The sequence below is a fragment of the Callionymus lyra genome, chromosome 2 (assembly GCF_982586985.1).
Source record: "Callionymus lyra chromosome 2, fCalLyr1.hap1.1, whole genome shotgun sequence".
NCBI lineage: Eukaryota > Metazoa > Chordata > Actinopteri > Syngnathiformes > Callionymidae > Callionymus > Callionymus lyra.
In genome coordinates, this window is record NC_141819.1 from 18,125,156 (window position 1) to 18,139,376 (window position 14,221).

The 14,221-nt window shown below is 38.9% G+C and overlaps 3 protein-coding genes across 4 annotated transcripts; 1 reads left to right on the forward strand and 2 right to left on the reverse strand.

The window, feature by feature from the left end:
- Positions 1-643: 643 nt before the first annotated feature.
- On the reverse strand, positions 644-3,574 carry LOC148085759 (GTPase IMAP family member 1-like). Its single transcript, XM_087783809.1, has 7 exons — positions 3,424-3,574; positions 3,262-3,339; positions 2,405-2,455; positions 2,287-2,337; positions 2,166-2,216; positions 2,032-2,079; positions 644-1,382 (listed from the first exon to the last, which is right to left on the reverse strand). Exons 1-7 carry the CDS (start codon positions 3,458-3,460, stop codon positions 694-696), a joined length of 1,005 nt encoding a protein of 334 aa, XP_087639935.1. The 5' UTR covers positions 3,461-3,574; the 3' UTR covers positions 644-693.
- A 150-nt stretch (positions 3,575-3,724) lies between these two features.
- On the reverse strand, positions 3,725-8,375 carry xrcc6 (X-ray repair cross complementing 6). The gene is made up of 13 exons (XM_087783810.1): positions 8,282-8,375; positions 7,893-7,987; positions 7,693-7,802; positions 7,433-7,574; positions 7,108-7,359; positions 6,149-6,335; positions 5,897-6,080; positions 5,670-5,838; positions 5,424-5,585; positions 5,222-5,351; positions 5,051-5,151; positions 4,868-4,984; positions 3,725-4,066 (listed from the first exon to the last, which is right to left on the reverse strand). The coding sequence occupies exons 2-13, from the start codon at positions 7,966-7,968 to the stop codon at positions 3,867-3,869; spliced, it is 1,830 nt and encodes a 609-aa protein (XP_087639936.1). The 5' UTR covers positions 7,969-7,987; positions 8,282-8,375; the 3' UTR covers positions 3,725-3,866.
- A 974-nt stretch (positions 8,376-9,349) lies between these two features.
- akr1a1b (aldo-keto reductase family 1, member A1b (aldehyde reductase)) lies at positions 9,350-14,194 on the forward strand. 2 transcript variants are annotated; one of them, XM_087783814.1, is made up of 9 exons: positions 9,350-9,404; positions 10,479-10,565; positions 11,370-11,489; positions 11,602-11,753; positions 12,085-12,280; positions 12,353-12,552; positions 12,659-12,731; positions 13,572-13,658; positions 13,966-14,194. In XM_087783814.1, exons 2-9 carry the CDS (start codon positions 10,485-10,487, stop codon positions 14,029-14,031), a joined length of 975 nt encoding a protein of 324 aa, XP_087639940.1. In that variant the 5' UTR covers positions 9,350-9,404; positions 10,479-10,484; the 3' UTR covers positions 14,032-14,194. The 2 variants fall into 2 exon arrangements, with proteins under 2 accessions (XP_087639940.1, XP_087639939.1); XM_087783813.1 differs by lacking the exon at positions 9,350-9,404 and adding an exon at positions 9,476-9,494.
- The last annotated feature ends 27 nt before the right edge of the window (positions 14,195-14,221 follow it).

Below are 14,221 nucleotides of genomic sequence, written 5' to 3' on the forward strand. Positions count from 1 at the left end.
GCCAAAGACAGGTCAGGAGATGTCAAGTGAAGAATTTGTAATCACTGATAAGTTCATTGACGAAATATGTTCACCTTTCATCATGTGATCCATCTTGTCTTTGAAACAATTGATGTCATAGATTTCATCACAGTTATCCTTTGTGTTATTTTAAGTCTTGAGCTCTGATTTGTGAGAGAAATCCTCTCCTTCTTCAGTCTGACCAACTAACCAGATTTCAAATGCGTTTTCTCCCTTAAAAAAATCTCAACATGTCCAAGTTCAATTTCTGAAATATGTCAAAAGGTCAAAATTTCAACAATTTATTGAAAGCGAACCTTGAAAGTAAGTAAGTAAGTAAGTAATTTTTATTTATATAGTGCTTTTCCAGACCAGGGTCACAAAGCGCTTAAACAATCAAAACAATATTCAATAAAGTATATACTTTGAAGGTCAAGATAAAACTGAGAACACAACAGGAGTTCTAGAAAATCAAGGAGAAGCCTGAACAAATAGAAAAATGTCTTAAGATGTTTCTTGAAGGAGTCAGTAGATCATCAAACACAGGGAGAGGAAGATCGTTCCAAAGCTTAGGAGCAACAGTCTGGACCTGAACCATCAGTAGATTCTGATCCACACAAATAACAAATAAACATAACGTTGCTGTAGATAAAAAAAAGCATTTTAATATCATCCAGATCATCAAATGTGACTTCAGTAGTCTGATCTTCTTGTCACGAGCACATGGTTGATCATGTCCGTCAGCAGCTTCTCCCTCATCTCTTCTTCTTCCACCAGCAGCCGATGTGAGAAATGACCTCTCTGTGTCTTCATCTCCATCGCTCGACCCAGCAGCGCTTCCCGCGCTGCGACCCGAGCCTCTCTGGACTGACGGGGCTCCACGTGGACCAGCTCCGGCCTCTGACCGCACAGACCCACGGCTCTTCTGAGGCCCGACAGGTCCTTGTCCAGCAGATCGTCCAGCGTGCGACCCACACCGCCGGTGTGTGTGAGGACAGGGATGATGAAGTGCAGAACTTCTCTATCGTACAGTTGAAGAATGGCCTCGACCGCCTGAGCTGCATCATGGTTCATCTCCTTGTTGGTACCCGGTGCTGGAATCACCAGCAGGATAGCGTTCGGTCCAGGGCTGGAGAGCTGAAGGCTCTTCAGAGCTTCTCTTACTTTCTCATGAGTATCCATTCCAGGACCGAGCAGGTCAGGAGTGTCCACCACTGTGACCTCTCTGCCGTCTACCAGGGTTCTTCTCCTGGTGCTCTCCAGTGTCGGAGGCCATCTGCAGCCCAGGAGTGCGTTTGCCACCGACGTTCTTCCCCCATGAGCTGGGCCCACGAGGATCAGCCGGAGATCCGGTTTCATATGAATGTCAGCTTCTGCAGACTCTGGACAGTTAAGGGAGGCAGATAGTCATTTGTTAAAGAACATAAACTTGAAAAACAAATGATAAAACACTAAGATAGGATCATTTTTACTAACGATATGTTTTAAAATAAAAACCAGACAGTTGGAAGAATGAAAAAGCGTTCTCAAGAGACATTTTTAGTTTTACAATCATATTTTAAGGGTTAAATTAAAAATAGAATAAAAACATTTGATTACAGTTGAAAACAGTTTGATTAAGATGTACACAAAAAGTTGTGAACAATTGTACAGAATTCACAAATATACTATAGATATAAAGACCAAGATGATATTCAAGTAAATGGCAACAACGATGTGAAATCTTATCACGTTCTATGTAACAGTTTTGAAACCAAACAAAACCGGCATCAAATCAAAATCATTGAATTAAAACAATTTTGGTTTGAAAATGACTCATCTGGATTTAAGGTGGATCTTGAGGTAATTTGTTGGATAAAATACTACAAAAACATGACATCACAGGATGTGAAGAACTTCCAGAAGATGCAATCAAACTACAATGATGACAGTGATCAGTCAGGTAAGTTAAATCATTGACGTCTGCATTAAGAATGAGTAACGAGGTTATTTCACAAAGTCTAACCTGGTCAAGATAAAGAAAAAACTGACCCGTGTGGTTGATGATGTCACTGAGCCACCGGAACTTGGAGGCGAACGCTGTTGAAGATAAGATTGAAACGATTGTGTAAGGGTTTGAATAGCATCACAACATGGTTGTCAGGAACACACTGAAGTCTGCTCACCTTTGAAGAACTTCCATATGCGTGAGAACCACTTACACAAGCTCTGGATTCCTACAACACAAGAGGCTCAAACTCAACAATGTCTGAGGAATATTTTTCAATATCTAGTCTGATATCTTACCGCGAAGAGTTCCTACTATGCGGCCCACCCAACCCCAGAGAGCGGACAGACCTGTACATGAGAGACACACCAGCTCTCGTCACTTCACTGTGCTGTGCTTTATTATTCTGACACTCACCAGTGACGCTGCAGAAGAAACGAATCGGCCACCGGATCAGAGCAGGAAGCGCTTATACAAAAAATGGCAGTTAACACAGTCATGGTTAGGTTTAATTGGAGATACAGCAAAGGTTAAAATACCAGGTTTAAGTTATAGGTCAACAGAACTTTTGTGAACCTTCTTGCTGTGACAAACTCCAGGTAGATATATATGGAACTACAGTGAAGCTAGTTTTTAAGGTAATATAAGGCACAAGATTTTTGATTTTAGAAATTATAAAGAAACCCTAAAATGTAGATGTTTCTTATTTGTGTAATAAGAATGCGGGGTTTCCAACAAACAAAGAATATTATATATATAATTTAGTGTATTAAATACATAAACGTAGTACATCACTAACATTGCTAACAAATTGTGATATTTAAACTTCAAAAGCTTCAAAACCATTGAACTAGTCAGGCTTTCTGTTAAACGGTGACTTTCAAATAACTGTGACTCAACAATTTTAATATAAATGTTCATTAATGTGTCACAAGTTAATCAAACCGTGAGAATACCATTGGGAAATAAATAGTTGTGAGGTGACAACTGTAACTAGATTAGGACATTTGAGAATTTGAAAGTGTCGGCTCGGAAAATTGTAGATATTTAGAGGCCAATTATATCTTCATAATCCATGTGACATCTCACTGACTAACATCTCTCAAACATGAATAACAAGATTATTTATCAGGGCTGTTGCACTTTGCTCTCATTGAAAATCTTTCAATTGTATTTTTGTTTTACTCAAACAAACATTTATCTCTTCCATCGACAAGCTGATCAATACAAAGAGGTCGTCAGCTGGTTTTCTTTGAGCAGTGCGTGTAACTGACTTTGTGAGAATCTGTAGAGAATATATCCAAACACTGTGAAGGCTCCCATCTGGATGTTGCTGCCACTCATCCACCATCCTGACAGAAAAGCAACAGTGTTGTTCAAGTTGTTGTCATATTGATACATCAAGTGTATGAATGGAGTCCTTTGTGAATACTTACCCGAAACGTCCTCAGTGTTGTCACACTTACACTCCATCTTGAATCAGTGCCCAAGAGTTGTTTTAATGAAGAACAAGTCTAAAAGTGGAACATGTTTGTAGCTAATACCTAATAAAGCTGAGCACACCTTCCTTCTGCATCTGTGCTCTGACGCAACACATGGTCAAAGTTCTACTTCCTGACACTTTACCTGCACAGGCCTGCCCTCCACAGGCTGACACTCAGAAGACACACCTTTTGTTGGACCAGTTCAACTGGACTTATGTGTATTTAAAGTGGCTGACTCAGAGCAGAAAAATGCTTTCATTATGGATTGTTTTTTATTTATGAACAAGATACAAGAGCGGCGAGGAGGCTGTGTGCACCTTTAAGGCAACAAGAATGTTCTGAGAACGTTCACATGATAAGCTTTTAAGAAAACGGTGAGGAAAATATCCAGTTTCTCAGGAAGCCAGACGAGAGATCAGGGCGTCTATCAGCTCCTGCTTCTTGGTCCCTGTGGTGCGAACGCCAAATTGCTTACAGGCTTCCTTCAGCACCGGCACCGTCAGCTTGGCCAGAGTGCCGTTCTTCACGTGGTCTCGCAGCTCATCTTCTGGCACCTCCACCTTGGGTTTCTTCTCTGCCCCTCCTGTCGCAGCAGCTAAAGATAACAACTCATCTTAGTGAAATGTAAGATTCAAAAGGTAGTTGTTTTACTTAAGAAATACAAAGTAAGGACTTTTTTTTTTTTAAACAAACTGCAGATTATATACCAAAAAATACAAAGACACGAGCCCCCCCCTATCAATTTGTTTCAGAGTGAAACAAGAGGAAACATCTTTTGAGATTTCCAATGACTGGATTACAGATCTCCCACAATGCACTCCTGCATCATGACTCATCTACTGTAGAACTTAATAAAATAAATAAAACATCCTTCAAAGAGTAAAACAAATTAGTTTCACGAAAATTTATTTTTTCGCAGCAAATGTGGAACAGAAATAACAGACCAACATGTTTGTTTACAGATACACAAACAATAAACAGTTGTGGGGCCGCTAGGTGGTGCTGTAGCTCATATAATGGCCATCGAACTCGCAGAGTATCCCCAAGAAATGTCTGATTTTTTATATATATTTTTTGGGATTTATATTTAAATAGTTTTTAATTTAATGTTGTTGTATATATTTTAGTGGAATTTTTTTTACTTGGGGCACAAACGGGTGATCTTTTTGGCCAATGAGTGCAGAGTGGAGTGAACCGATGACTTCCATGTATTTGAATATTTTAACATATATATGCATATATTCCGAGATTAAGTATACTTAATGTGACCATTATGCACACTAAAGATGAAGACAATGTATGAATACATGAATCTGCGTAGTTGAGGTATTTCCTTAAGATTAGTTTCCTACATCAGATTGAAAACTGCTCTTTTGATTTCCCATAACAGACTCACCTGGTTTGCGCTTAACCGGAAGTTTGCCGTCAGGGTTGTAGTCCTCAGGAAACACCTCTTCCTTGAACTCATCCACCAGAATGCCGAGTCGGCGGTCGATCTGGTCCACCTTTGGCACTGAGGTGGCAAAAGAATGAGGCTTAATAAAAGAGTTTCATACTTGTACATGCGTTTGTGACGTACTGATGAGGTCCTCCATGTCCTCTGGTGCCACCATGTCCAGGGCCAACGCCTCCAAGTTCCTGTAGTGCTGCTGAAGGACAGGATTCTCAAAAGCTTCAGACCTGAAACAAGATTTGAAATAGCAAAACTTTTAGCATCAATCGAACATGTTTTTAACACACGTGTCTTCACCTGTATTTGAAGCTGAGTTTGGTGACAATCGCCTTCATCTTGTCCACCTGCATCTCTGTGGCACATGGACGTGGAGCCAGATCCAGGTTCCGGATGTCGTCAGCGTATGGCAGGTAGATGACATTGAAACCTAACACGGATAAATACAAAAAAAAGAAAATAAACATGTGTACTTTTGTCGTGTAATTTTCAGCTGTGTTACCTGGTGGAGTGGTCTGTGTCTTCCCTTCAGCCACTTCCTCTTCCTGTGGCACCAACGCAACAAATCGAGGGCCGAGATTTTTGCGTGCTGTGCAGCGACACAAAGCAAACACGTTCTTCTCTTTACACTTCTTCAACAGCGCGGAAAATAGACACGAGCTGCCTGAGAAGTCAGATACACAATAAGTTAAAGAAGCAAATCGTATACATTACATTGAGAAGTAATCTTTGGATGCGAGTTTAGTACCTTTCACTTCCTGTTCTTCTGGATAGAGGAACTTGGCTGGCTTTAAATGGTGGTGCAGTTTGAGCTTCTCCATGGGTTTGAATCCAATCAAGAACATCCCAGGATCTTCAAACTTCTTGATGGCGCTGACCTCGTCGCTCTCCATCACTATCTGCCTCTTACCATAGAACTGCAGGAGGAACACGTCTCAGGACACACTCGACATGGTGATAAACATCTCCACACACCTGCGCCTTCTTGATATCACTGGGCAACAGCAGCGAGCCAGTCTGGGTGTGAAAGGTGCGGCTTTTGCTTTGGACAGGTTGGTTCGTTTCCCTGTACAGTCTGACGGCAGTTTTTTTAGCAGGCACCATCGTGGAATACACCCCTACTGCCACTTGAAGACCTTCGCCCAGACAAAGTTTGAAGCTACGAGATAAAGATGAAACATTAAGAAAAACATACAAAAACGCGGGACAACAGTATAAGTTTATCACCGATTCATGGCTCTTTTCTTCCCCTCTTTAGCCCAGACCCTCTTCTGAAGCTCCTCCAGCTTGTCACACGGCTCCAGCTGCAGCCCCAGCTCGTCCTCGTTCTCCGTCTGACTGATGATGTCCCGGAAGAAGAGAGAGACGTCGAAACCCCCATGTTTTGTAAGGTGCATCAAATCAATAACAACACCTGAGTCAGGGGGTAACAGAGAAATACATTTTGTGTCACAAATGTATCTTAATATGCTTGTGGGTTAAAGAGTAATATTATAAAATCAAGCAATTAATAAGTTGATTGACAAAGTATTTTGTAAAAGGAAAGTAAAACAGTATTTACACTTGTTAAACTTCCTGAAACTAACCATATTTGCACACGGAAAAGACAGATATTTCTTACACACTGTGTCACTTTACCATCCTCTTAATATCTCATAGCTGCGAGTTGCTTTTGCTTTATTTTGCCCTTTAAAAAAGATCGAACATTTGCCTGCTCACAAGTCACATTTAGTTTTTAACCCCAAAATTTACAGACTTTCACATTTTCAAAACTGAGCTAAACAACATTGATACCAGCATGTTTGAAACATCAAGATGTGAGACAGGCAGTAGGTGATACATTCAGCAAAACCTGCTCTAAGCTGCAGATGATTTGGCTCTATTTTTTTTACAACTACTTCTATCAATATTTTGAGGTTGATGGGGGCGGGACTAGATAAGCCTCGAGCTTCTTCTGCCATTTTCCCTTTCGGGACATACATGTAATATGTGAACTATTATGAAATGATAAAATGTGGACCAAACTGTTATGCCAGAAATAAAGATTCATTCATTCAACTTCAACATAGCTTCATTTTAGAAGCATGTATGTGTCAATTATTTCGGTGCCATCCTAGTATTTGCTATGATTATTACATTTTTTGCATAAGCAGCTTCCTAATGTCTGCTTTAAGTGGAAAACATACCGGTTTCTTTTAGGTCACCCGCTTTGGTACGAGCTTGTCGGTCCTTGACAGCGTCTTCTCCATGAGGCTGGTCCCTGCAGGTGAAAATCATGAGCCGCTTTTGAGCGAGACGAAGCTTGATGTCGCTGTAGAGATTAGCACAACACCACAGAGCATCCCCGAGGGATGTCTCCCCGCTGCCCATCGTCTGGGCCGCCAGAAGGGCTCCCTTCTCGCCTCGTAACGCATCAAGCTCCAGAACCCGTTTAGCACCTGAGAAGACACCGGTCAAGATTTGTAATCAGGCCCACGTCCATCGATGTGACAATACGATGGCGCATCATACCTGGTTCGTCGAGGTCATGGTAGACATAGACGTGCTTGAAAGAGTCTGTCGGGTTTTTGCTGTGCTCGGTGCCGTAGAAGACCAGAGCCATGAAATCCTTGTGGTTACTGATAATCTTGGTGGTGTAAACAGTGCGAACAACCTTTTTCAAAACATAAGAGTAAGACACCTCTTTAAAAGAAATGTTTATCTTGGTTTCAATGAACAAAACCGAGAAGCAAAAATCAGACATTTGAAGGGTTCCTGCGTAAAACGCTCACCTGCATAGTCATGTCGAAGTTGGAGGGCGCTCCGTCCTCGCCTTTGATGAACATCTCTTTGGAAGCATCCACTAAGAACACAGTGGTGTCTCTGCCAGAGATCTTGTAGTCTGAGGGTCACACACCAGAAGACTTCATACCATGCTTTTGCACATATCTTAGTAAGATGGACTATTTTGTAATAGTAATATTTGACTCACCATCAGGTTGCTCTTCTTTCTCTTCATCGTTGTCGTCGTCGTCGTCATTCCGGTGGAATGAACTCCAGTCAGGCATCGTTCTTCAGATCCAGGAACTATGAAGATCAGAACATCAGAAACTGCATGTCTAGAATACCTCTTTGGATATATTAAATACAAATAAATAAAAGTATATTCCCCATTTAAGGTCAGCAAAACAAGTCTTAATAATATTTATCAACTGTGATAAAGTTATGACGCCATTAGCTTAGCTTGTTTATTAGCCGAGCTTTCATTGCATGTTAAACGCTTAAGATAACACGGAGCCTAAACTCTAAAAACACAATTGCTTTATTTAACTTTTTCTTTAAACATAGTTTATTCATGTAGAAAACATCCAAATCACTTACACACCGGTGGGTCGTCTGGACTTGTTTCAATAACTAGCGCGTTCACCGCGGGAGCGAGCACGTAGCAGCAGCGTCTGTCAGGAGAAAGCGTGTGTTGTGATTGGCCAGCTCCTGATACTTTTTTGATTAATTAAGAAATACAAACTGTAGAACCGTGTAGCGTTTATATGAGTGGAAAACTTGAAAATATTTAATCCATTTTTGTTTTGTTTATTTTAAGTCATGTTTGGGCTTTTTCAATATATTTTTATGGAAAAAAATCAGTCTTACTCTTCTCTCCTCTACGGTCAGAAAAGTGAAGTGTTTATACATAGAAGAGGAAAGGATTGCTTTTGCTTTAATGTTCAATACTTCCCCCAGATTTTCCATTCAAAACAACATACACAAACACAATGTACAATGACTTCATTTATAATTTATAATATTTAATATGATCATATTTGCACAAAAAAAAACCACCCTGTGACATCACTGGTATGTTACAACTTTACGGTAAATTCCCCCCAGAAGGAGCAATCCTGGAGCAGATGTGATTCCAAAAGGAAGTCTCTGATATCTATACAACCATTTTTGAGTCACTTTAGTTCATAAGTCCTGTGGATCAGGTTCTACGTGCATCTGAAGATATACTTGTTGAATTTTAAATGTGGAAACATTTTTTATAGAAATGTTGTTCTTCAAGCGTTGGTTATTTTCTTTTGACTAATGGAATTAAATATATATATATATATTTTTTAACTATATACGATTTATTTTTCTACTTTTTGAAGAACTCTATTTTTAATTTTAAATGAAGTTTCTAAATTCTAGATGTTTTATTTAGTAGCCTTTAAATTCAGGGTTGAAAACATTTTTTATATTAAATTTAAAAGGCTATCAATGATAAATAATTGTATTCTGTATTTTTTAATTAACATAATCAAATATCAAAGTTTTTGTGTAAAGTTTTTTTTTTTTTAATTAATGATCAAAAATGTCTTTCAATAAAGATAATTTTATATTAAATTCCTCAGTAGTAGCCAGACAAGTCCACTAGGTGGTGGTAGTAATGCAGCATCCAAAGAAGAAGAAAAATCCCGGAAGAGGGGATATGTCAACAATTTGAATCAGCTGCAGGTCTAATGTAAGTGGAACAAAATCCACAGTAATGTCGATCAAATGTCCCATTTTAAAGACTATGATTTCGCGTTGTTTTTCCACCTGCGGACGACTTGTAAGTCGTTTTTAAATCGGAGTGACTGTGTTAGGACTGTGGAACGCATGACACAACAGTTTGTATCAAATTATAGAGAGAATAATGAAAAACAGCATTAACAGGACACGTTTTAAGTAGATGTGACAGCATGAAGCAAGCCTTACGTCTTTATGGAAGAAAACCTAAAAAAAACAACTTCATCAATGCAATTGATGGACGTTTTTTCTTGTTTTTTGTTTTAAAAAAAATCATTAAGAAAAATAGGAACTTAACTGTGAAGAACAAAACAAATGTTTTGTTTTGTCAATGTGATTCTTAAATTGTGCGTTTGTATATTTAATTCCTAAAGAAAAAAATCCTTTTGATCGAGCTGGTGAATTGTTTGCAACTGTTCTCATATTCTTCTGTGGATTATTTCCCTCCTAAAATAGTGATCTTTTTGTTAATGTTCATGTTAGTTACCATCTCATGCCTTCGATCTCTATGTAAACGTACATAAAATATAATGAATCAATGTAGTCAAATAACCATTTTAACTTTTATTTGGGTGATGAAATGACACTACCACATTTACTGTGCTTGAACCACCTTTGGTTTATTCCCTCTTTTGAATGTATATTAAAGGTCATAAACTAGGGAAAAGTGTAAACTCCATTTCTTTATAGTTACTTCTTCAAGTTTCGAGCCAGGTTATATTAGAAGTTACTGAATGATGGAACATAATAACGGCTAGAACGACATTTCTTGCTGTTTTAACAGTGGAGAGTATTTAGGTCAGTGTTCTACGACTCCTGTCATTTGGGAGGGAAGTGCAAGTCAGCATCTCTCTTCCTGTTTTCACTCCTCGCTGTCTGCTCGGAATCCTGCCTTGTCTTTTCTTTGCTACAGCGAGGAGTCCACTCATCTTAGGACTGTAGTTCGGACATTATTTCATGCTGATTTAAATTGAAATTTAAAAAGTGATTTCAGTAACATTTTTATTTTTTCCTTCATTTGCTTCAGAAAAACATGAATGACTTTGCAGTTCTCAACACGGGCCGTAAAATGCCGCTCATTGGATTAGGGACGTGGAAAAGTGAACCAGGAAAGGTAAGTGCTGCACTTCCTTTGGAATCTTCTTTACAACTTTATTGTTTTGACACAAAATATGAGATTCAAATAATAAATTGTACAACATGATTCGTATTGAAAAACAAACCAACTTTAAAATATAAAATATAAGATTAATAATTAAATGATATATTTAATCAAGCAGACACACACTGGAAAAACTGTGGGGTGCAAATATTTGTACATTTAGTAGTAAGTAGAAGTCGATAAAACAAAAATAAAACTGCGTGTCTAATCCAACTCGTCACACCAAGAGTTTTAATTATTTTTTACACTCTAATAACGTTTCAATCAAACCCACGCTCCACTGGAATTCTTTAGTCATCAGCACCAACTGCTGCAGTGCATCTGTTACACAATGTTATTAATAAATAATCAATGTATTGTTGCTGATCTTTCATGATCCTTAATCCATTTTTTATTAATATTAATAAGCAGGTGCTTCCCCCTACTGGAGGAAAGCTGTATTTCCTATTTCAAACTGAAACTCAATGTTGAGAAACTGAGAATTTTAAAATGTATTTTTAAAACATTTTATTTCTAATATTTAACAGTTTTTTACATATTTATTTGTGCATAAAATCGTTTTCATTACCTGTGGAAAAGAGCTTTTTTTGTAGATTGGATGCCATTTTCAGATATCTTTTCCTCAGCCATAGCAAAGCATTATTCTGGTTCATTATTTCTACTCTGGAGTCATCCATGGCCTTCTTGTGCAAAGGTTAAACACTTTCTCAGTGTTAATTATCAATGTCTCACTGTTATCATTTCTGTTATGTGCAGGTGAAGCAGGCAGTTATTTGGGCTTTAAACGCCGGGTATCGCCACATTGACTGTGCTGCTGTGTATGGGAACGAGCCTGAGGTGGGAGAGGCGCTCCAGGAGTCGGTCGGACCTGCCAAAGTAAGTCTCAGAACAGTTCTATTATGTTCCAAAAATCGGTGGTAAAATGGCTCCTCATCTAGAGTGAAGATGAAACCATGTCTCTAACATAAGTGTGTCTGATGTGAACCAGGGTCTGAGGCGAGAAGATGTGTTTGTCACCTCTAAACTGTGGAACACCCGGCACACGCCCGAGGACGTCGAGCCGGCTCTGCTGAAGACACTCAAGGACCTAAAGCTGGAGTACCTGGACCTGTACCTCATCCACTGGCCTTACGCCTTCCAGTGAGTTGCATTTTAGATTTCCTGTTCAGACCTGAATCTGACCTTATAGCCTTTCAGCACTTGGATCAAAACTGTACGAATATAAATATTATTGCTGTTCATGTATCATAGCATGATTTTTATTTAAACAATTAGATTCAAGACACATTTTTCTGCTTAGTTTATTCGTCACATCGATCCATTATTCATGTTTAGCCCATTTTTATTGTCCCTCTTATGGTTGATCCGATTTTGGGTAAAATGTTATGGTTCTTCAAATGTATAAACTTACTAAGTGTATCAAATTTGCCATATAAAACTATAAAATGACATTTTTTTACCTTTGCTGCAGACGTGGTGACAATCCTTTCCCTAAAGACGAGCAAGGCAGCGTGCTCTACGCTGACACCGACTACAAGCTGACTTGGGTTGCCATGGAGAAGCTGGTGGAGAAGGGTCTGGTCCGGGCCATCGGTCTGTCTAACTTCAACAGTCGGCAGGTGGACGACATCCTGTCTGTGGCCAGCATCAAACCCACCGTCCTTCAGGTACGTGTTCAGCACCGGGACGAGGACGTAGAGTTGACGTCCACTTCTGTTGTGATTCTTAACGTCCGTCAGGTGGAAAGTCATCCGTACCTGGCCCAGGTGGAGCTGCAGGCCCACTGCCGGGACCGGGGCCTGGTGCTGACGGCGTACAGTCCTCTCGGCTCTCCGGACCGGGCCTGGAAACAGCCGGATGAGCCCGTTTTACTGGACGAGCCTCTGATTGGCTCAATAGCAAAGAAATACAACAAGTCGTCCGCTCAAGTTATCCTGAGGTGAAGTTACACAGCAAAGTGTTCGTGCTGCGGGTTTAAGAAAGAAAATGTTACATTTTACATTTAAGTGTGAATCATAATTAAAACAAGGGTCTCGTGTGATCAGGTGGCAAACGCAGCGAGGAGTAGTTACCATCCCCAAGAGCGTGACGGAAACTCGAATTAAAGAGAATCTGCAGGTACGTCAGACTTGTGACTGCGGGGCTGTACTCTACTCCTGACTTGTGTGTATCATGTGTAGGAGTGTATCAGTGCCATTAGAATATTAAGTTGGTATTTTTTATGAATTATTTTAATTCAATAATTTGTATATTGAAAGGTTGAATTTGTTTTTAGTTTTTTCCCTACACATAAAATACAGTTTTATTATTGCATATATTCTCATGCAATACACAACAACTAGTGTGTTTTAAAGTGTGGGTGAAGTTGTAATTGATTTATTTTATTGACATACGTTCAGTGGCAAAGACGGCAGAAAAAAAAACAACCACAGTCTATAATAGTATTGGATCCATCCTGTGATGAGGCATCTATTGTACATCAACAACTTTCATAAATGGCAAGTTAAAGAATATTGTTGTGGTACATCAAATATTGGAAATATTTTCTACTGAATAATTGAATTCACTAGTTTGTATATTGAATTTAAGGCTTAGATAAATCGATTTTTTTTTTTTAAACGAATACATTGAGTTTGATATTCTTATTCAATCACCATCCAATAGTTAAAAAAGTAAATGGTCTTAGTAAGTAAAAGAACAGCCTTTAAAATTCAATTTAAGATGTTGGCACTATAATACATATAATGTATATGATACATACATACATACATATAATATTCATGAGTTAATAACTAAACCCAAACAAATATTAAATTTTGATAAATAAACTATGGCATACAATTATTTAAAAGAATAATTGAATTCTAAATAAAAAAAATAAAACAAAATTCAATATAATGACTGCAATGAAATACATGTTTGTTAGCATCACGTTAAAAAATGTTTGCTTCATTTCAGGTGTTTGACTTCACCCTGGAAGCAGACGAGATGAAAAGTATCACCTCGCTGAACAAAGGCTGGCGTTACATCGTCCCGATGATCGACGTAAGTTCACAATCTGAGGAATCAGAATCAATCTTTATTTTCCAATTCATTTCAGATAGGCTTTGACTCTTGCATCAAGTCTGAAGTATCAAATCCAAAACAACGTTTCCTTAATCATCAGATCAGAATTATGAGCTTCATTATATCGATGGATAAGCAAATCGAACAGTTTTTAAGTCTCATTCAAGTCACAACACTTTCTTTTGCTCCACTTTGATAAAACTTTATCTTCAAGTGTCACCAGGATGTGAAAACAAAAAGATAATTCATCGACAAAATGTTTGGTTCACGTGATTCATCTTTGCAGGTGGAAGGTCAGCGAGTGCCGAGGGATGCTGCTCATCCTTTCTACCCCTTCAACGATCCCTACTGACCATGAGCCCTTGAGCAGGGATTTGTGCCTTCACACACACACACACACACACTCATCATCTTCACTACAACCTGTTCTGACCTTTTCTGTTAATGTCTGCAAGACTTACATGAAACACATATGTGATGATGTACCGTTTATAAATACATCTTTTGTTACTGTTCGTCTGAGACTTGATTAACTTCATCAG